Below are 24133 nucleotides of genomic sequence, written 5' to 3'. Positions count from 1 at the left end.
GAGGTTAGCCACCCTCGAACTGGATGCACTTCGATCGGTATCAAGACACACTTGAATAATAGCCTAAATAGAAAAATAATGTATTGCTTTGGAATGCATGTTACAATATCCTAAACGAATTATCAAACTCCCTTTATATGGTGGGGGAATCCTACTTTAGGTACAATTCTATAAAAGGTAAAAATCTCTTGATTTGCTGATTGTCGGTTCCTTATTGATATGTGTCGAGATTCCCGCCGTAATATCCGACCGATCACGGATATTTAGGTCTTCTGTTGGTTACGCTAACAATGTTTTTTCGAGCTCGTTCGGGGTCAGGGTTGATTCCGGGATCGCGGACTCAATGTTCTCGAAGATAGACATTCTGACCTCGGGCTCTGATTCGGTGGGACTTGGGGTTGATCTTTAGTCCTTCATGTTCCGAGCCCGATCTACCATGTCGTCGACGAGCCCGATTTCAACCTTATATAGAATGATTATAAAACAAAACACATGAACATTAAATAAACTAACCAGTTGGATTTTCTCTCTTATTTTTTCGCAAATTATGCTATATTTTTATTATCTTTTTCTTAGAAAAAGAGTTAACACCTCAAAAGTGATAAGATTTTCATTTCTTTGCTAAACCACTGCAAAGTAACAATATTGCCTTATCCCTAAGACACATTCCTCAAGGAAAAAGGGCAAAGCTGGGCTCGGGGAGTGGGAGTTGTCGATGGCACAAGAAATTTGAAACAAAATTATTTGGATATTCAATATATAAAGCTACATATAAAATAATTCAGAAACGAACTAAATATATCCTTGTACTATGAGAAAATGTTTAAATATATCCCTCGTTATACTTTGGGTCTAAATATACTCATGTCATAATATTATTGGTTCAAGTATACCCTTATTCCATTAAGTTTGTCCAAGGTGGACATTCAACCTATGTGGCACTCATATTTGATAAGGTGGATGCCACATTGCATGTCACACCAATGGTGGTGGAGGGAACAAAAATTTAATGGTGGACAAAAAAGGGGGGGGGGGGGAAATGGGTTAGGGGTGCTGAGGAGGTAGCATGCCACGTGACATCCACCTCATCAAATGTTAGTACCATGTAGGATTGGATTTCCATCTTGGACAAATTTAACGGAAGAAAAGTTAAATTTGAACCAATAGTATAACGATATGGGTATATTTGAACTCAAAGTATTGTTACACCCCATGTTTTCGTACGTGGAAGTACTCCATAAGTAAATTGATATAAGCTCGGAAATGAAATGTTACATCCCGCATTTTCGTACGTTAAAGTTTCGTTGTAAGTTAATTGATGTAAGCTCGGGAGTGAGAATATTTGGAGGTTATAAGTATTATGCTATTTCAAATGAGTAATAAGTAAATTCGCGAAGATGAAGAGGTAAAATATTTATATGTAGATCATCTTAGCACTAAATTTAGTACCCCCCTAGAGGGGAATATGAAGTGATGTGGAATTAAGTTAGAATCAAGTGGTTCTAGTAACTATGGAATGTCAAAGGAAGAATGCGATAAAAATGAGAAAGGGATGAGATTGCATTTATCCAAATCCTATCGATATGTTACGTTGGTACTCGATTGAGTAAGGCACCGGGTGCCCCTCGTGACCCTTCGGTTTGGGTCGTGACAAGTATAACGAGAGATATATTTAAATATTTTCTCATACTACATGGGTATATTTAGACCTTTTCCGAAAATAATTTTTGATTAGTAACGTATTTGCGGTGTAACTTAAATTCTTGAGAAACAATTCACTAATTTATTTTTAGATTAGAATTGTGTCTTAATGATATTTAAGTTTAAAAGTTGAGATAATAGTGTGTGTTAAAAAGAAGTGTTGGGGCAAAACAAAATATTTTTCGCCATACACGCGCAGGTCATTGTAAGTGGCTTCCGGCAACATTTTCCCGACTCCGACTTAGGAATGTCGAAGAAAGCAGAACTAGCTGCGCCGCCGTCAGCGGCGGAGACGGCGTACTTCGGAGAGACCTGGCGGGAATTTAATGACGGATTAACTTACCATGACATTGTCCGACGCATCGATGCTGGTATACTTACAAAAAATGCACCTATTTTCCAACAAACTTTTTTCTTAAAGTAATTTAGGCTTTCTTTTTTGTGCAAAATCTACAGGTCTTACACTGATCGAATTCTACTCCAGAAAGTACAAAAGTTCAGCTCCTTTACAAGGGTAAGCTTATAAAAAAAATTAATAATTTTTTTGTGCAGTATTGTTGAAGATTTAGACACTAATTTGTAAAGCAGTTGGTTGCAGAGAATTCAAAATAAGCAGGTAAATTGCTCAAGGAAAATGGTTAAATTGGATGTTTAATGCACATGGACTATTGAGATTATGAAGCTTGGTCATGTTTAATTGTTACAGATAACAGTTGACGGTAAAGTTGTTACTATACCAGATACTGAACTCAGGTCACTTCTGTAAACTGAATTCCTTTTCGCAATACTTAGCCTACGTTATGTTGCGTGATTCAATATCTGAATTCTGAAGTGTAGTTTTTGGATGAGCAGAGCTGGTACAGAACTAGTATATCATCGACTTCCTTGGAGAGAACCTGATGCACCTTACTTGTTACAAGTACTATTTGAAGATAACTATTTGGTAAATTAAAATTGAGGTTCTGTTTTATTATCAAAGTTTTATAACTTATTAATGTGATCGTATTAATCACTCCAGGAAGAATCTTCGATTATTATGATGTTGGTTATTGACACTGCCAATCGAAGTGTCGGACTGACATCACTGCTTAGCTCTTTGTATCATTGATGAATTTGAGACTTTTTGTATGTTCGTCCAAAAAGGTTTGTATTGGTTAATAGAAAAATATCTGGAAAAACTAGGAAATTCAAGAGGAAAAATTGATGTCCATGCAAGTACATAGGTGAATAATAGAAAAGTTAAAGACGCCTAGATGCATATTGGGCTTGAGCAATTCAAAAATGCACGAAGGAGGAAATGATGGCATTTCTTTCCAGACTTAACCAACCTTAAAGTAAAAGACTGAAATCTTTGCACTAGATCTATCCTCCTTCTTCTCCCTTCCCTCCCCCCCCCCCCCAAAAAAAAAAAAAATAAAAAAAAAATAAAGGCGATTTCCTCAATTTTTTTTGAGAAGGTAAGTAACAAATCGAAGGAGTTACTCAATTTCCTTGTAATTTTGGTAAAATGGCTGCTGGTTAACCATTTTGTCGAGGTTTTATATGAAACTTGATTGGCAGGAAAAAATTAAAGAACCGCCTTGGTATTTCTATGGTACTCAAACTTTAGATGCAATTCTTGTTATCTTCTGCAAAATCCTGTCCAGTGATGTGATCACTTAACTAAAGGGGCATTTATCACTGAGCTTTGGAAGTTTATATTTCATAGTACCTTACTTTGCTTCTTTAGAAGAAGTTTGTAGATTGACGACCAGCACAAAACTAGTCAATTTATGATATCATAATCGTGGCTTTACACCAGGGATCTACTTTGTGTCTATACTAGTTTATCCTATTTATAGATTAACTGATACTCCCTCCGTTCCAGTTTATGTGAACCTATTTCCTTTTTGGTCCGTTCCAAAAAGAATGACCCCTTTCTAAATTTGGAAACAATTTAGCTTAAACTTACAATTCTACCCTTAATGAGAAGCTTTTATATATAACCACACAAATATGCTGGCCTCTTTTTGACTTGTTTATGATCACAAATTCCAAAGGTCTTCATTTTTTTTTAAATTTTGTGCCCAGTCAAACAGTTCACATAAATTGGAACAGAGGGAGTAGTATATATGATGGGATTCCACCGTGAATACCATTTGCAAACAATATTCGAAAGGGTCAATCAATGGTTTGAATTATTGAGAAATATTCCAGATAGCAAGAGTTTTTTGATAAGTAAAAATAAGAATATATATACACTACTAGTTCAGGGAAGAAGAATGAACTTGATGTGAGATTAGACGGGATTATGGCATCTGAATGCAACCAATTCAGATATTTAGGGTTAGCCTTTTAGGGAAGCATAGACTATAGATTTAATGTAGATAGAATATAGGGCCTCTCAAGTTTGACATATCCATAAGATGAGTATTGTAGAAATGCTTATGTCAAGATGGATGTACTATCTTACAACAATAGAAAAATTACAAGTAATCACATCCCATAGAAAGTGCAGCATACACAGAGGATAAAATTAGATACACCCGCTTAAGATCTTTGATTGTATCCTGTGTACACCTCCAAATGTCCGGAGGTGTGTCACTAAGATGATTTGTCAAAAGAACCGAGGTAGACCTAAAATCAAATGGAGGGACATTGTCTCAATGGACCTACAATCCCTTCACATCCATACAGATTTAGCAAAGAACATAGCACAATGGAAGCATATATCCATACGCAATGCGAACAATATGGAATTAAGGCTTAGTCATTGTTGCTACACTTACAGGATTTGTGTTTGCCAAAAATCCTTTTAGTTTGGTTAGGGATTTGTATGTTCGTGTAGGAATAAATGTGAGATTTAAAGAAGGGAAAAGGTCAAATTGCCCCTCTACTATACTATATTGTTTACTTGTGCCACCCGTTATACTATTTGTCCCTACCATTAATGAACTTAAAATATTTGCACGTATCCTTATCGAACCTCTGCCGTGGCAGCTGACCCACTTTATTTTTTCCATGTCAGCCTCCAAGTCACACGACCAAATGCCACCTCGCCATCCTCTTCCCCAACCATTTCTTCTTCCACCCCCACTCAAAGCCACCAATACCTCCAAGGCTCCAGCTACCATTACAACCAAACAACACCCAAATCAGATTCAAGTAACTTCATATTTCCCAAAACAACAACAACTATTGATTCTCATTTTTTTCACGACTTTTCCAGATTTCGAAGAATTTGATGAGTTCTTCAACTTTTCTCACTATTTAGAAATGGAGGTTTCAAGTTTTCTTCTCTTAAATCTTGATAAAATAAGTGTTAAGCTCCGAATCTAACACAAATAAATGATTTCTAGAAGATTTAAGCAATAAACGCTGAACATCCATTAAATTTTCAGATCCGTGAACTTGGAAACCCGAAATGGGTTTTTAATTTTTTTTCAAAATTAATCCAAACCAAGACGACAACAATCCGATTTTGAGCGCACTTTAAGGTCAAAACTCAACAACGCAACTGTTAATCTTTTGAGTTTTTACCTTCTTTGTTGGTAGGCAGAGCTCTATTTTTGCTTTGGCTTTGGCCTTGGTTTTTAACATAAATCGTCTTTCATGGCTATAGTGGTTCACCTTCGCTCGGATATGATGTTTTATGGTCTAAATCTGTATTTCAAGTGTGTTTCTAGCCATTTGTCACCGGCCAGTAGTGGTTTTTGGTTAGGTGAGTGTTTGGTGAGAAGAAAAGAAATAACAAGAAATGAGAAGAATATGAGAACATTTAATAGAGGGAGACGAAGATGAGAACTATCTTTTGGAGGTTTTGGAGTGTGTGGGTTTATGAGTTAAGAGAGGGAGAAGAAGATGAGAATTTTTTAATAAAAAAAGGGTTGGATTAATTAGTGGAACCTGCTTACTTGGCTGCTGACATGGACAAAATATTAGAGGAGTCAGATGCCACGGTGGAGGGACGTTAGGGCAAATGGCAATTGTGCAAACTTTGTTAATGGTAGGGGTGGATTTGGACGAAAGTATAATGGGGGACAAACGTAAACTATATACCATAGTAAAGGGGTAAATTCGGACCTTTTCCCTTGAAAGAATTCCTAGGTTTCGAGTATTCAGTCTAAAGGCAAATTCCAGTATTGGAATAAAATAGGCCCAAATGGACCATAATTGATATAAAGGATCTATATTGTGACCCTACTTGTTTGAATTGAGGCTTAGTTGTAAACTCATAGATCTTCTTTCTACAGGCCCTGTTTTGGTCTTGAACGAAAAATTTAAATTTTAACAAGTTAAAATAAATAAGCCTGCAGTTGGAAATCTTGTAAGTGGATACATAAAGAGAATGAAACAAATACAAGTGAAACAAAGAGCATATTGTAGCATAGCTCGTAGAGAATTTCTCTCACTGTCCTATACGGGCCAAGGGTATATTCATGTTATGGATTCTCACATTTCAGATTGCTCTAAATAAACCTTCTGGTTTGCAAGTCCTTCCTGGAGGGTTGTTCCAGCAGCGGACTGTCTTGACACAACTCCAATGGCATGTGAGCAAGCTGACAACCTCTTCCTCGGGTTGTCGAAAAACACATCCTGTCCCAGTTCATCGCCTAGGAAGGGGTACATCAGGTGAGTTATCACGGGTACATGAATTTCTGCTCCAAGTTTACTTATTGAATAAAGAATGAATTTCTGCTACAAGTAAAATATGAAAGATGGCTTTAATGTTATGTCATGGTATCTCCTTTACTGAAAAAGAACAGAATTACATAAACCTGTATCAATGGTAGTAGGGAATTTTATATTTGAATAACTGAATGGAAATACTAAATCTAAATGTAAAAAAATTAACATTCAAGCTATCTTTCACCTCCATCCAGCAAAGAAAACAGAAACACATTAATCACCGATTCTGGACAACATTGAAGCGAAGTGATAATGATATGGTTTTTGAAATAGTTTTTGTCCCTTCAATGCTAATTGTCGTTCAATGTGACAATCAGTGTCTTGATTGTTGGCTTCCAGCTTCGCTCTCGAATTTTTACGTGATCTAAAAGTCAGTATATTAGTCCATCTTAGAAGAAACTCTCCATGGTATTCTGTATGTAATTTCCAAAAGATGGAGCTTTAATTGTGCTCCGTCATGGCAGCATGTTATTCTTGCCTAGTTTTAGTTTTCAAGAAATGTGAATTTTGTCTCCCCCTTTTTCTTAATAGGACCTAGTAGTAGTTTAATCATGATCGTATTCTCGAGATCTAGCAACCGATACGAAGTCGAGTCATCATGCTACAGAGCTTCTTTCTGGAATTATGAAAACTTTGGAACAATATAAAATTTTCATTTTGACAGTTCCCTGTCTTCTTTTTCTGAAACCAAGCAAGAAAAAACAATCTTATTCCTTTTCTGAGATGTTCCAGGAATACTTCTCTGTGCGAAAACAAAGCTCGCTAAATCTCGCCTTGCGGCATATTTTGCTGAGGGGACGTCGGTTGTTGAAGACAAGTATGTTGAATCTGCTTCACCAATTATACATGCCCTATTTTCCTGACATGCCTTATGCTGCTATTGCTAATTTCATTCAGAGTGATAAAATAATAAAGGCAGCTTGATGTCTATGTTCCAGTGTCGGACACTGATGCATCGAGTTGTCTTATTAATGTTATTAATGTTCTGAAAGAGATTGTTAATTAAGCATGCAAAACTCTCTTGATTGGAGAAAATTGTGGAAACATATGCTAGTCTGCGTACTATCTTTATATTGTCACTGGCTATCAACATAAAACACTTTTCAGTCCCAAGATAATACTCCCTCCGTTCCAGTTTATGTGGCAACATTTCCTTTTTAGTCCGTTTCAAAAAGAATAATAGCATTCTAAATTTGGAAACAATTTAACTTAAACTTCCCATTTTACTCTTAATGAGAAGCTTTTATCGCCACCTTCATTATGTTAAAGATGGTGAACTTTATTTGTATAGATACACCAACTCAGAGTGCAAGAAAATGAGGAAAATTAGCAAGATATATCGGGCGCTTGTAAGTGGTGTGATTGATATGGATGAGGTATTATTATAGCATTATTCTCACTTACATTCCCCCTTTTATCCTTCTATGCGTGTTTTACATTGTAACCTTCTAACACTTTTTCTCGCCTCAGTTTGTCTGGTTTCATTTTGTCCGTTGGAGTGTCTGTTCTAGGGTAGCCAATCCATTGGGTTATTGGAAATTAAAAGTAATTTTGACTGATAGGTTGTCATCAAGCAACCAATTGGGACGATTAAATATCCTGGAGTTGCTAAAGGGTTGTATGTTGCTTCTCCTTCAGGTTTTCAAATTTGTTTATTTTGGATAAACAGTCTCCTGGATTAGTTTTTATAAAGATTCCTTCAGTTGTTACCATTTCCAGTGGTGCTTCAAAAGACACTATTTTTGGCTTAAATTCCTTCTGAACTTCGTTTCCAGGGAAGCCAGCTCTGAGCAGTGTTCGCGTTCTTGAAAGAGATTTAGAGAATAACAGCACATTGGTCCAGGTAATAGAAGTCAAAGACATAAGAAATTTATTACTATAGCCACCTTCCTTAACCTTCCCTACCCTGGAGAAGGAGATGGAACCTTAATATTTTCTTTCCTACATGTTGTGTGTTATGAACAGGTTGAAATTCAATCTGGAAGGCCACACCAAATCCGTATCCACCTCTCTTTCATTGGACTTCCACTAATTGGTAATCTGAAATTTTATAAGACATTCTCCTCCATCACAAAAAGATAAAAAGAAAAATAGAAGTAGAACTCAGTTTGTCTGTTAAAAGAAATGCCCAAAAAAAAAAAAGAATAGATGACACATAAAGTTCACCAACTTCAGATGGCCAAACCATATGTTGACCAGTACTTCGACTCTGGTTTGGTGCAACGCACACGTTCATAGTTCTTAGTTCTATGAAACCATATCAGTAATATCTACCTTAGTGCACGAGTAATGGAGAAAAGGTGATTGAAGAACCTCAGACTATACATTGGGTTATGATAAGAGAATGATCTTGGAATACTTCCTCAACTAAGTCTGTGGATTTTGCATCTTCTTTTGTTACAGAAATGCCAATGATCATTCTGATGAAGATGATATGAGGCCCTCTACTTCTAGAAAATATGTGATTGAAACGATGGGGGGTTGGAATGTGTTTTCATCCTCTGGGTTATAGCCAAGCAAATATGATTGGCTTATCAAATAGTTATAATATTGCAGGTTTATTTTTCCTTTGGTACCATCTTGGTACATTAATTAATAAACCTTTACCTTATCAAAAAACAATAAAAATTGCAGGTTTAGATGCTTATTCCATTGACAAACACTTCCAAGCTTAAAAAGGAACAATTACCATTTCCTTATGGTATCATCCATTATGTAATTTCCTCAACAAGTATCTTGTGTTCAGATTTTATAATGTGTATGCTCCCCCTGTATCCCCCTGTACTATCTGGTCAATGCAAAAGCTAAGAATGTTAGCCTGAGCTAACTGTAGATCTGTCGAAGCTGAATTCTAGGTAATAATCCTACTGCCTTCATAGACCTACTGGGTCTGTTGAAAGAGATTGGTTCTGAAATCTTAATTTGTATACCTTGAACAAACTAACCAACCAAAATCGATTAGTTTTTGGCTGGACTGCTCTTGTAACATTTCTCTGAATGCTACAGCAGTTCTTCTGCTCTTGTTATGTAGTCAAGCAGCTATTCTGTTGGTTCCTTTCTTTTTATGATTAATAAAATATTGTATATCTTACCAGGTGATCCTCTTTATGTTTCTGGCGGGCAACCAAAGTGCTTTGATCCTGAATTAATGGATGAAAGTTTTGAGAAAGATGGGTATGGAATTAGAGTTCTGTTTGTCGCATTTTTTTAAAATATTAATTAGTCCCTCGGTCAGACATCTTATTGTTTTCATGGTAGTAAATACTAGTTTTGTGTGCTATTTATAGTACCCTGCTTCCACAGCTTTATCATATTAAAGCAAGGAAGTAGTAATCAACAGCCCTTTTTCATGACAGTTATGGACAACAAGCTTACAGATTTCTCTAAAAGCATATAAATTATGCCTATTTTGACGAAAAGAAGCTTTATTCTTTATGCTAATTTTGAAGATAGTCAAATTACTTAAAATTGAGACAGAAAATACCTGAGCTTTTTTGTTTTGTCTAATCACTTTAAATAATAACAATAGTTGCTGATGCTGCTAATATCGTGACCTGAATTTAGTTGGCTTTACTTTTTCATTAGCGGCTATCAAAGACCTGAGAATCCTGTTCCTGGAGACTGTGGATATAACCTGCATGCACATCAAATAGTTCTTATACACCCAATCACAAATGAGGTTAGTTGTTTTTCACAATATTGTTTTAGAAGCCAGTAATTTCAATTCTAGTCATTACCTAGCCACAAAAAAATAAAAATTGTACGTTAGTCATTTGCAGTTTTACATAACTGATCAGAGGAATACTTAACTAAGATGCTTGTTTTGATGTTTAGCAGTTAGCCATATATCCTCTAATAATTCTTTTAAAATGAAAGCTATGGATGAATAAAAGTTTTGCTACCTAGATTAAACAAGTAAATTCAATATATTGCTCCATTAAGCCCCACTAATTGCTCGTTTTATTGGACAAAATTTTGCATGTAAGGCCTTCAATATGCACAGATTAAATGAATCTAACCTCTCCCTTGAAACCTAAAGAAGGGAAGTTTTCCAAACGAGTCCCAAGAGTATGACCTTAGTCATGATCTGATTCTCGTTCTGTCAATTATTCTCATTTGATCCTCAATTTTTTGCATTTGACTCTAAATAATCCTTCCAATTACTGTTGATAATCTAAACAATGACTTGTCTATCGCCCTCAAACTGCTTGGTGAGAAATAAGAGACATGGGAGAGAGATTTGGGAGAAAGCATGAGACAAATGTCTTATACCTGGGTTGTTTTATATTCATGCTTTTCAAAGTATACAATTACATCTCCCGATGTAGAGCACTTATACAACCTATATAACACTCTCCCTCAAGATGGTGTATTGAAATCTATGTTTATAATTAGCTCAAAGACCGTCGAGGGACTTGGTGATTTGACCTTATAAGTTGTGTGACAATATGTATTATGTCCCGAGAGAAAAGACAAAATAACAAATGATTTCTGGGTGCTTGGGGTCCTCTCTTTTGGAGTAAATGCAATATGAATTGACTTGATTATTACGCATAAGTCCATCCAATCGTTCTCTCTGAACTTCAGCTTTCTTAGTCGATTAATTCATCATTCATATGAATTTCATAAGTTGTAGTACTATGACTCAATAATCTGCTTTTGCATTGGATCTTGAAACCACATTTTGTTTCTACTCTACCAAGATACCAGTTAGAAAGCATTATTTGGAAGTATAACGTCTTAAAATTGATCTGCTCAATGTGCCCGTGTACGCAACAGTTTTCTCAATCCTCATAGTGCATTACTTTTCATGGAGTAGATTTATATGAACGATGCGAATCACTGCATCCCAATAGGTGCACACTGCACACAGAGAATCCAAGAGTTAATTTACAATGCTTATTGAGAACATAATACCAGGTCAAGTTATGATGGGATAGTTTAACTTTTTGATCAACCTCCTGGAAAACGAAGATGCTCCCCTTCACCCGCTATAAGCTTAACATACACATGATGTCAATAGGCGTAACATCTGTCATGCCTATGTCTTCAAGAATATCGAGAGCATACTCCCTCTATGAATTGGCAATACCTAATCGGGATTGTGGTGAGTGCTTAGGAATACCTCAATGTAACTTGCCTAGATCATGGTACAAGAATACTGACTGAATGATGTTTCAATTTGGTAATGCCTCCAAATCCTTACACGCATTTCATCCACATACATTACCAAATATAGTGATCAAAGCACAAGAACACTGAATGATCAACTTTCATTGTGGGTTATGCCAAACTCCTTAATAACTGTGCTAACTTGCCAATCCATGATTGAGGTGATTGTTTCAAATCATATAGTGATCAAAGCACAAGACCACTATACTTCGTTTGAGCAACAAAACTTGGTGGTTTCTCCGTGTATACTTATCTTCAAGTTCTTGATGGAGAAATGCATTTTCTGATGTCAGTTGATGAAGAGACCAATCACAAACAACAATGATGGATAGGAAAAAACTAATAGAAGCAATCCTAGCCACGGGAGAGAATATATCATTATAGCTAGTACAAAAATCAGTGCATAACATTTGGCAACCAAATGTGCCTTAAGCCGATTAACCTGTCCTTAAAGATTAACCTTCACTAACATAACACACATTGGCAACCAACAATTGATTTACCTAGAAGTAGGAATGAGCTCCAAGATATCACTAGAGTGTAAATCTAACATATCTAAAACATAAATTGTGACCGGACGAAATCAGAAAAAGTTTCTTCTCTAGATTTAGCATTGAAATAAAGGACAAATACGACCCAAAAAGGCATGACGGGTAATGACAAACAATGTTTACTCAACAATATATACGGTCACAACAATTACGAGTAGTAGGATACCTTTGTAAATAACCACTAGTGAGTTATGTGTAGGTGACAAGCTGTAGGCGAAGGATCCGATGCAAGATGTGAATCATCCAAACATAGCATAGGACGCTAGCAATGAGGATAAGTCAAAAGTGTTGATCTTTACAAACAAAAAAAAACAAGGTCAACAGTATCTATGTTGTGAAGAGAGATGGAGGATAAATGTAGAATCTTCTAGTGGTATTGCTGGTAAAACCATGGAGGTGTTGAGATGTTCAAAGGGAGGTATCAGATGAGGCTAAATTTCAAGAAGGTGATATCAGCCAATAGAAGGTATAAAACATCTTTGTTCAAAAGTTACAAGGACGGAACATCTAATTGTATAAGTAGCGTGCGAATGGTCTCAGTGAGATAGATATTCTTCCTTTTGACTTCCAAATATAAGAAGAGGTATAATAAAGGAGATGGCTAATGAGTAATTTGATGAGAGTTCATAAACTAATGTAATATGGAAAACAAATGTGCAATTTTTAGAAGTCAGGAGCTGTGTATTTTGCAAGGTGGGGGCAGGAGGGGAATGTGCAGTTTTGAGAAGTTTAGAGAGGAGCCAAAATCGACGCCGATTGCCAACCATCACTTGCAAGCTCCCACGGATTGACCCAAAGGCCAAGTCAGTTTCTAGGATATTCTATTGTTGAATAGGGATGGTGGGAAGCTAGGACATGTACGGATCCTAAGTTTTGTTTAATTTAGCACACTAATCACCCACCAGCTTCATAGCTGAGTTTGATATGCTTGAAGGGTATAAGCAGTAGTCTTAGTCTTTGCTTTTACTCTTATAGATGTCAAGATTTTTTGTTTGATGTTGTATTCGGAGCGAATGCCACGCGTGGGGAATGAGAAAATGAAAGGGTTGTGGAAGGGCAATTAGTAGGGATGAAGTGTGGGAAGGAGACTGGCGAGGTAAAAGAGGGTGGATGTCAGGTTATAGTGGTGCTCCGAGAGAGGGAGGGATGGCTCCAAATGCCTTTTTTCAATGTGATTTTCTTTTGCCTATTTTTTTTCCAAGTTTGGCCTTTCATTTTTTTCCATTATTTTGTTTCTTTTGTAAAATTACCCTTCTAGCCTCGAAATGCATCCACATGAGAGATTGGAAAATTGCTATTATTTGGCTGGTTGGTGTATGGAAGGATCATTCAAAAACAAATATGATTGATTAGAGATTTAAACAAGGGAAAAGAGCCAAAATTACCCCTAAACTATTAAAAATAGAGCAATCATGCCCTCGTCTAATATGGTCCCAAATGTACCCTCGCCATTAGTCAAATGGCTCATTTATGCCCCTAAAAACTAAAAACTCCAACTATGATTTTAACCCATTAAAATAATGTTTACTTGCAAACATGGGTTTTTGTTGTTGTCTTAATTATTAGGAAAGATTTGATTCTAACTGAGATTTAATTTTCTTCTAATTGGTTGTAATTTATTTGTCTTCCTAAAATAGTCATGGGACCTAGTGTATAAATATCATTGCTTAGGGATGTAAGAAACACATGAAAATACAAGAAGGCTTTTCTTCTTCTCAAATTCTACATGGTATCAGAGCCATTGCTGCCTTTTTGATATGAATTATCTCCCTCGCAGCATTAAGGTTTCGTTTTTATCAAAGAGGTCGAGTTTTCTTTCTCTTGGTGGCTGTTCGCTACATAAACTCCTTGTCAGTTTTTGGTTGGAATTTTCTTTTATGTTGGGGTTGCTGAAAGGCGACTGGTGGTGGAATGACATAGTCCAAGGCAAAGTGGAGGCGAAGAAGGAAGCGTATATGAAGTTGGTAGGGAGCACATGCGAGGAGGAGATGAGAGCGAATAGAGAGAGGTACAAGATAGTAAGAAAGGAGGCTAAGAATACAATGTTTGGCCGACTATATGAGGAATTGGGGGAAAAGGCGGGGATAAGAAGTTGTTTCGATTGGCTAAAGCGAGGGAGAGGAAGGCTCGGGATTTGGATCAAGTGAGGTGCATCAAAAACGAGGACGGTAGAGTCTTGATGGGGGAGTCCCAGATTAAACAGAGATGGCAGATGTACTTTCAGGGTCTTCTAAATGAGGAAGAGGACCGTGATATAGTGCTAGGGGATCTGGGGCATTCGGAGAGTCTCCGAGACTTTGGGTATTGTAGGCGTATTAAGTTGGAGGAGGTCGTGGGGGCTATGCGTAAGATGAGTCGGGGCAGAGCGACCGGGCCAGATGAAATTCCGGTTGAGTTCTGGAAGTATGTGGGTAGAGCAGGCTTGGAGTGGCTGACTGGCTGTTTAATGTTATTTTCAGGACGAAGAGGATGCCGGATGAGTGGAGGTGGAGTACAGTGGTTCCGTTGTACAAGATCAAATGTGATATTCAGTGTTGTAACAACTATAGAGGTATCAAGTTACTAAGTCATACCATGAAAGTTTGGGAGAGGGTGGTGGAGGTGAGGAAGATAGTGTCTATATCTGACAACTAGTTCGGGTTCATGCCGGGTCGCTCGACCACGGAAGCTATCCACCTTATTAGGAAGTTGGTGGAACGGTACAGGGATAGGAAGAAAGATCTGCACATGGTATTTATTGACTTGGAGAAAGCATATGACAAGGTCCCTAGGGAGGTGCTATGGAGATGTCTGGAGGTAAAAGGTGTGCCGGTAGCTTATGTTAGAACGATCAAGGACATGTATGATGGAGCTAAGACTAGGGTAAGGATTGTGAGAGGCGACTCGGAGCATTTCCCGGTTGTTATGGGGTTACACCAAGGATCAGCGCTTAGCCCGTTCTTATTTGCCTTAGTAATGGATGCATTAACACACCATATTCAAGGGGAAGTGTCATGGTGTATGTTATTCGTTGATGACATAATCCTGATTGATGAGACGTGGGACGGTGTTAATGAGAGGTTGGAGGTTTGGAGACAGGCTCTCGAGTCTAAGGGTTTCAAATTGAGCAGGACTAAGACAGAGTACCTGGAGTGCAGGTTCAACGCCGAGTCGAGGGAAGTAGGCATGGATGTGGGGCTTGGATCACACTCATCCCCAAGAGAGGTAGTTTCAAGTACCTTGGGTCGGGTATTCAAGGGGATGGAGAGATTGACGAGGACGTCACTCACTGCATAGGAGTGGGGTGGATGAAATGGAGGCTAGCATCTGGAGTCTTATGTGACAAGAAAGTGTCACCGATACTCAAAGGTAAGTTTTATAAGGCGGTGGTTAGACCGGCCATGTTGTATGGGGCAGAGTGCTGGCCAGTTAAGAACTCTCATATCCAAAAGATGAAGGCAGTTGAGATGAAGATGTTGAAGTGGATGTGCGGGCACACTAAGATAGATAAGATTAGGAATGAAGATATTCGGGAGAATGTAGGTGTGGCCTCTGTGGATGACAAGATGCGGGAAGCGAGGCTCTGATGGTTCGAGCACGTGCGGAGGAGAAGCCCGGATGCTCCGGTGAGGAGGTGCGAGCTTCTGGCTTTATGGGGTACAAGAAGAGGTAAAGGACGACCTAAGAAGTATTGGGGAGAGGTGATCAGGCAGGACATGGCACGATTGCAGATTTCCGAGGACATGGCCCTTGATAGGAAGGTCTGGAGGTCGAGCATTAGGGTTGTAGGATAGAGTGGTAGTCGAGCTTCTCCTTCTCCATTCCGGGGATGAAGCAAGTTTGAGTAGGTTGGTCCAAGACGGCTTGTTGTTAATGTAGAGTTCACACTAACCTTACTGTTTTCCATAGCTCTGGACCTTAGTTGCGGGTTATTGTTATTGCATGTCATCTATTTTATGGTTTTTAGGATGTTGTCATTATTTCTATGGCTATGTTGATGTTACTGATGAATTGTCTTTTCTTGTTTTCTTATTTTATTTCCATCTTCCTGAGCCGAGGGTCTATCGGAAATAGCATCTCTGCCCTATCGGGGTAGGAGTAAGGTCTGCGTACACACTACCCTTCCCAGACCCCACTTAGTGGGACTTTACTGGGTTGTTGTTGTTGTTGGGTTGCTGAAACATTCCGAGCTTATCCCTACCAGTTTTGATTTTTCTGTTCACCGGAGTTAAGGTTCTGTCGAGACAAATTTGGTTTCTGGCGAGGCAGATTATTTTTGAGCAATTTTCTTCAGATTTTCTTCTGGTTAGGCAGAAAATATGGAGGCAATCAAGGAGACAGTTTTTGAAGAAATCTTGTCTTCGGATGAAATTCAACTTCTTCGTCGCCTCCTAGACAAACTTGACTCCACTAATGTTGCCACATCTAATTATGTGCAATCAAGTATTGCCTTTGCTGCTCACCTTAATTTTTGAATTTTTGATTCTTGTGCAATTAGACACATGACAAGCTCTTTTCCAAACTATTCTCCGTGTCTCAAAAGAGATAATGTTAAAATAGCCAATGGTTCTTTCACACCAATCGTGGAACAAGTTCTGTCGTTTGTACTTGTGAGAATGTACGGGAGAAAAATCTATTTATTAACAATGATACAATGATCCCTATATATAATACATATTCTACTCCTAATACATATAGGACTAGGACATATTATACTCCTACTATATATGAGACTAGGACTATTTACACATAACTATCTAATACTCCCCCTCAAACTGGTGCATACAAATCATATGTACCGAGCTTGTTACATATGTAACTTATACGTGGACCAGTGAGGGACTTGGTGAAAATATTTGTAAGCTGATCATTCGACATACAAGGCCACTAGACTCTCCCTGAGCATCAAAACCAAATGGTTGTTGATAAATAGAAGTTGGTCGAAAGTTCGCCGGAAAAATTTGAAAATAGTGAGACTAAGCCGAATTCCACATTATAAAATAGGTTCTAAAACAACACCAGAAACAGAACTTTTCTGGAAATCACTGTTCACGTTGAAAAAAAAGTGCATTGTTCACGCCGGAAAAAATAAATATTGCCAAAATTTGATGTAATTTATATGGGTAGACTTGAAATCACTGGACGAGTAAGTTGTCCTGAAGAAGTTTTGTCAAAAACTGGTTGGAAAAGTTACTGTAGCTCGCAGGAACCCTAGTTCGAGCGGCGCGTGGAGGCGCATGATGGACTTTCTGCCGGAGTGAATGACTGGGGTTTTGTCGCCCGACTTTTTCGAACAAGATAGTAGTGTCGGTTTTCGCACAACACTTACCGATGAGGAGATAACGCAAATTAATCTTGAGTCGTCAACCAGAAAGACGCACGGTGACGGACTTTTTTTGTTCCGATGGGACTAAAATTTAGGGGTTTGGTCGCACAAGGGTTTCGGATTTGATGGTGGTACTGGCATATGCACAGTACCACTGTAGCAGTGATGAACCCCGGGAACAAGATGAAGTTGTCGGAAAATTGCACGGCGATGAGATCTTTCTTCCCGGATGTCGTTGAAAGACGCACAACGATAATTTTCTCACTAAAGCTCTGATACCATGTGAGAATGTACAGATGAAAAATCTATTTATTAACAATGATGCAATGGTCCCTATATATAATACATATTCCACTCCTACTACATATGAGACTAGAACTATTTACACATAACTATCTAACAGTACTCCTAATATTAAAATATCATTTGTGCTTCATGTCCGTGAGTTCCCTGTCAATCTTTTATCTGTTAGTGCCATCATTAAAACTCTAAATTGTAAAATCGAGTTCTTCCCCGTTCATTGTATTTTTTCAGGATATTCAAACAGGGAAAAGGATTGGCAGTGGTAGATTACGTGATAATTTATATATATTAGATGGAATTTAAAACTCTGGTCAAGTCTTTTTAGGGAAAGTAAGGATGTCAACCAAGAAATAATACAACGGCTATGCCAGTTAGGACACCTATCATTCTTTGATTTGAAGAAGTTATATCCCGATTTATTTTCAAGGACTCAATTTTAATCTTTGTTCTGTGATGCGTGTGAATGTGTCAAGCATACTAGAAACTCTTATCATGTGAGTGATAATAGAAGCACAACTCCTTTTATGACTATTCATTCTGATGTATGTGGTCCTACCCAAACTGTTTCTTTGTCTGGTAGTCGATGGTTTGTTACTTTAATTGGTTGCTGCACTAGGATGACTTGAGTATATTTGTTAAAAGCCAAAACTGAAGTTTTCTCTCGTTTTCAATCATTTCATAAGATGATTTGTACTCAGTTTGATGCCAAAATAAAAAGCTTGATAAGTGACAATGGCGGCGAATACACGGATAAAAGATTTGGTGCTTATTTGGGTCCAATGGGATAGTCCATCAGACTAGTTGTCCTTTCACTGGTGCAAAAAACGGGGTCGTTGAAAGGAAAAATAGCATTTGTTAGAATTAGCAAGATCTCTTATGTTCACCATGTATTTGCCAAAAAAGCTATTCTAGTGGTTGCCTATCTTATCAACAGAATACCACTTAAAACCCTCAATTTTCAATGTTCCATGGAAGCTTTAAAGGGTAAGAATGAATATACAGTTCCTCCAAAGTTTTGAGTGTGTTTGCTTTGTCCACACTAGGAATTCTGGGAAACTTGATCCTAGAGCTATAAAGTGTGTTCTCATTGGATATTCTCCGACACATAAAGGTTACAAATGTTATCATCCTCCCTCTAGGAGATCTTTTGTTGGCATGGATGTTACCTTTTGAGAATTTGAGCCCTATTTCAGTATTACCTCATCACCTCTTCAGGGGAAGAGCGGTAAGGAGGAAGAGGTGATTCTACCTAGTTCCATTATTAGACCTCTTGATGATATTGTCACATGGGAAAGTGAAATTGGAGAAAGAATTCAGGGGGAGACTATTGGGCGTTTGGATAGGCATGACTTGAAAACTTACTCAAGAAGAAATAGAGTAGAAGAAGCCATCATGCAATCTACAGAAGCTGAACCTTCTTCTACCGGTGAATTAACTACATTTTTTAATGCGTTAGATGTACCTATTGCTCACAAAAAAGAGTCAGATCTTGCACTACCAAATATTTTTTTATCTAATTTTGTCTCCTGTAATTCTTTGCCTCCTTATAGAGCCTTTGCCTTGTCTATTTCTTTTGTGTCTATTCCCCAGAATTGGAGGGAAACTTTTTTTGCAGATCCTAAATAGAAGCAAGCTATGATTGAAGAAATGAAGGCCTTGTCAAAAAAATGAGACTTGGGAACTTGTCACTTCACCACCAGATAAGAAGTTGGTTGGTTGTAAATGGGTCTTCACTGTGAAGCAAAAAGCTGATGGTCTGATGGTCTGATGGTCTGATTGAAAGATTCAAAGTAAGATTGGTGGCTAAGGGATTCACTCAGACTTATGAAGTGGACTATCAAAAGACATTTGCCCCTGTTGCAAAAATAAACACTATCAGGAAACTTGTCTTGTATAGCTAATTTTGATTGGGACTTACAACAGTTTGATGTGAAGAATGCATTTTTTCATGGAGACTTGGAAGAAGAGATGTATATGGAGATATCTCCCGAATTTGATACTGAACAAAGTCAAGGAAAGGTGTGTAGACGGAAGAAAGCCCTATACGGACTGAATCAATTCCCTAGAGCTTGGTTTGATAGATTCTACAAAGCAATGATCTCCTTCGCCTACCAACAAAGCAATGATGACCATACTCTCTTCATAAGACATCAAAAGGATAAATTCACTCTTCTCATAATTTATGTTGACGACATAGTAATGACAGGAGATGACAAAGGGAAAATGACCTGACTGAAGAAGCTATTGGCACAGGAATTTGAGATAAAAAATCTAGGAAAATTGCAGTACTTCTTGGAATTGAGGTTGCTAAATCAAAAAGAGGAATCTTTATTTCTCAAAGAAAGTATATTTTGGATCCCTTGAAAGAAACTGGTATGACAGGTTGCAAACTAGCGGAATCGCCCATTGAAAATAATCACAAGTTACAAACTAGAGTACATAGCATATTCAACCAGCTTGGTGAGTCAGTTTATGCATGATCCTCGAGATCCTCATATGCAAGTTGTCTTTCACATTTTACGGTATCTAAAGTCTGCTCTAGGCAAAGGTCTGCTTTTCTCCGAACATGGTCACCTTCAGGTAGAAGCCTATACAGATGCGGGTTGGGCTGCATCTTTAGATGATAGAAGATCTGCATCCGATTACTGTACTCTCATAGGAGGGAATTTGGTTACTTGGAGTAGCAAGAAGCAAAGTGTAGTTGCTAGATCAAGTGCGGAAGCGGAATATAGAGCTATGGCCCATGGTGTTTGTGAACTTCTTTGGTTACTAAAATTACTAGAGAATTGAGACTCTCTGAAAAGCGGAAACATTTCTTATATTGTGACAACAAGGCTTCCATCAGAATAGCTCATAATCTAGTCCAGCATGACCGAATAAAGCATGTTGAAATTGATCATCAAAGGAAAATTTACAATTTGTGTCTTGAGCTTGTTTCATCACTTCATGTATCATCAGAAAAGCAGCTAGTTGATGTGTTACCAAGGGTCTCAATAAACAAAACGGACTTTTCATACACTGGTTTGCAAGTTGGGCATGTGCGTCATCTTTGCACTAATTTGAGGGGGGTATTGATTGGCTTAATGATTGGAAAAGATTTAATTATGTTGATTGCTTTAATTATTATGAGAGATTTGATTCTGATTGAATTGTAATTTATTTCCCTTCTTAAAATAGTCATAGGACCTAGTATATAAATACTTTTACTTGGGGATGTAAGAAACACACTGAAATACAAGAAGCTTTTTCTTCTTCTCAAAATCTATAGTTTCCAAAATCAATTAGGCGCATATATTTTGTTTCAGCAAAAGTCTACATGGAAAGGAACTCAAAATATTTCAAAAAAATAAAAACATCTCACTTTTTGTCTTTCATATGATTTTGAGATTCATCACATAAGGCCTGATGGGTTATTATATGAAGCAGAAGCAATCCAGTATCAAAATCACATGTAATCTAGACAATTAGCATATACAAAGTTATACAGGTTACCTCTTGAAGCACGAGCACAACTTGTCGATGAAGTAGCCCTCTAGTTTCGCGGATGGTCAGCGAAAGCACCACCAAGTTTGCTCCTCACCGGCAAGATCATGATCCAGCAGTTCCACGATCTTCACCCGTGTTACCCAGATAATACCCAAAAATAGCAAAATTCGAGTGAGCGAATTTCACTAGGAAAACATGTCCCAATTACGGCTAGAGAAAACGCTGACCTCTAGAGGGAAAAACTCATGTATTTATAATACACATTTTAAGGGTTTAACGCCCTTTTCCAAAACCTATTGGAATTTCTTTTTCACCACGAAAAGAATTTCTTTTATTTCCTAATATTCAGGTGCAACAGGGAACACATAATTCAATTAATAAGCCTTTGTATAATGGAATTAATTCGTAATATTTGAATTAATTCTATCATAATAAATCACGCGTTATTCCACTAAAAATTCGTAATTGCACTTAGTTCAATTTTAAAATTTCTTCCATTAAATCTATTTAATTCCTCATGTTAAGATTCATATACTAATCAATGCCAATTTAATTTATTACTTATTTTCTGTAGACTTTTACTTAACTTATTTTATGTATCGGATACAAAATTCATCGATGAGTTAAGGTGTATCATCAATCTCAATATGGAGACATGAATTCCTTCAACTAATCATTACATAGCCAATATATATCATTATTGTCTAATTTACCAAGCACATTGACTCACAAAAGAATCTCGCCTTTTAATAAATTAGAATAATAAATAATATACACAACTAATAATTATTATATCAAGATTAAGAGTATAATTATATTTAATGGACCAGAGGATTATTTTATTAAGTCAGTATAAAATATTTATCTCTACTTGGTCTGTTTAATACGTACAAAATATACTAGTGCAAGAAGTCGGAATTAAACTATTAATTATTCTGATGGTTTGTCCAATTTCATCATTAGATTGTGAACTTAAACTTTATTCTTGTAAAAATCAATAATTTAATCTTTCGTGTATAAGCTAAAACTCTATACGTTAAATCATTTACTCCCTCTATTTCAATTTATATGTTATTTTGACTTGGCACGGGGTTTAAGAAAGTAAGAAAGATTTTTAAATCTTGTGTTCTTAAACTAAAGATGTGTGTAAGTACCAAAATGCCCTTGAATTTTGTGGCCTTAAATATGCCATGTGGAAAGTTGGAGTTAAGGAATTACTAAACATAGAAAGAGGCATTCTTTTTTGAAGAGACTAAAAGAGAAGTAAGACACATAAATTGGAACGAATGGAGTACTATATAAGTAAATGGAGAAACATATGAATATATGATCTATTTAAATTTTTATTAAAATTGAATAAATAATATATCTAAAACATAGTTAATAGTAGTATATATCCCAAAGAGGGCCGATAAACTAGCTTTTGAGATATGCCGATGACAACCCAAAAGATTGTCGTCTCTGATGTTCTCGTGCTGGAGAAGGAAGCCGCCACCACCCAAACCTGAATCGATATCTTTCCCCGGACTCAGGGAGAAATCTTCTGCTCCGGAGACGAAGGAAACAGGAAGATTGAAATTGATATGGAAGGAATTGTTGTTACTGAATCTTATTCGCTCAAGGAAGAAAGTAACAAAGTTTGAAGAACTCCCAAATCCTGAACAAAAAGCTTCAAAGGAATTGAAACATTTGGTTCAAATGCTCTGATGAACAACTGGCACTACAGCACCAGCGGAAACACCAGAAAAGGTGGAGCTGGTGCTGGACCAAGAATTGGATATGTTTCTGACTACCCTTCTAAGCTAATTGAGCCATTATTGGTTTAATGCTATTATCAATTGCTTATTTAGTTTTTATTCATATATATGTATATATATGTACTGACATTCTGCATGAAGATTTCAATTTTTTGTGTATTCCTGCTTCTTTTAAGTTTCGACAGCCATGGAGGGGAAAACGAGGAAGACTTTCCAAATATTTTAATTTCCTTTCCATGTGGCCATATGCTGGAATAAAATACCCCTCCCATGGATTTTGGAAATACATGTCAGCAAGAAAATATTATTTTAGTGGATTAAAATCAGACCTAGAGCTCCGTCAGTTTTTAGGGGCATAAACGAGCCATTTGACTAACGGCGAGGGTAATTTTGGGACTATAATCAAACTGGTATAATTGTTCTATTTCCAATAGCAAAGGGGCAATTTGGCCCTTTTCCGTTTAAACAATTGGTAAGGTGAGGGTGGAAGTATAAGTGCATACTTCTTGGAGTCGTTTGGTGATTTACTCCTTCGATGGTAATGGGAATTGTGGATCGGTGACCAAATTCAACATCCTCTTTTGCAAACAATAGTTGAATTACCTTTATTCTATGGATCTCTGTCAAGTTCCGAAGCTTTTGTATGGGCTCTATAAAAAGCGGATCATGTGTAATTATTGTTTTAAACAAGGCTACGTTGCTATGCATTTCAATTCAAAGCAAACTTATTGACAGTAATTGTTCATCTTGCAGCTTATCCAGATTACAGCACCGCTACCATCTATCCTTCAAACACGAGAAGAAGGCAAGGCGAATCAGCCAAATTCCAGCTAGAAGTATATTCCGTGCGTGCCCCTGCTACTAGGTAGTCAAGCTTATGGCCTGCAGATACCGTTGGAATGATTAAAAGATTCAAGTCATGGCACACACAATGTTGATTAATGTGACTTGTAAGTTTATAACTTAGAAGCGTGTTTTTTCTATTTTCCGTTTTCTTTGGTCAAAAGATTTTGGAAAGAAGAGATGGGGAATTTTTAAATCTAGACCAGATTAAAAAAAAATTTAGTGGGATCTTTACCAGATATTTTGCGGCTGGGCCTGTGAAAACGATTATTGACTTTAATCACACCCGTCATCACGGGGCGAACCAAGAAACAAAAGTCAGTGATAGGTGCGGTGGGACCCAGCTA

The 24133-nt window shown here is 37.3% G+C and overlaps 1 protein-coding gene across 4 annotated transcripts; it reads left to right on the top strand.

Annotated features, from left to right (window-relative positions):
* Nucleotides 1-1872: 1872 nt before the first annotated feature.
* LOC104248944 (RNA pseudouridine synthase 5) lies at nucleotides 1873-24025 on the top strand. Of its 4 annotated transcripts, none has more exons than XM_009805298.2 (14): nucleotides 1873-2072; nucleotides 2158-2215; nucleotides 2290-2317; nucleotides 2408-2454; nucleotides 2554-2644; nucleotides 6144-6312; nucleotides 7102-7186; nucleotides 7661-7745; nucleotides 7932-8007; nucleotides 8145-8212; nucleotides 8335-8404; nucleotides 9465-9543; nucleotides 9955-10048; nucleotides 23697-24025. In XM_009805298.2, exons 1-14 carry the CDS (start codon nucleotides 1949-1951, stop codon nucleotides 23775-23777), a joined length of 1155 nt encoding a protein of 384 aa, XP_009803600.1. In that variant the 5' UTR covers nucleotides 1873-1948; the 3' UTR covers nucleotides 23778-24025. The 4 variants fall into 4 exon arrangements, with proteins under 4 accessions (XP_009803600.1, XP_070030662.1, XP_009803599.1 ...); XM_070174561.1 differs by having other exon boundaries at nucleotides 2539-2644; XM_009805297.2 differs by having other exon boundaries at nucleotides 2131-2215.
* The last annotated feature ends 108 nt before the right edge of the window (nucleotides 24026-24133 follow it).

This window comes from Nicotiana sylvestris, chromosome 5, assembly GCF_000393655.2.
Source record: "Nicotiana sylvestris chromosome 5, ASM39365v2, whole genome shotgun sequence".
NCBI classification, from domain to species: domain Eukaryota; kingdom Viridiplantae; phylum Streptophyta; class Magnoliopsida; order Solanales; family Solanaceae; genus Nicotiana; species Nicotiana sylvestris.
The sequence above is the reverse complement of the archived record's forward strand: the minus strand, read 5'-3'. Positions and strand labels throughout refer to the sequence as shown.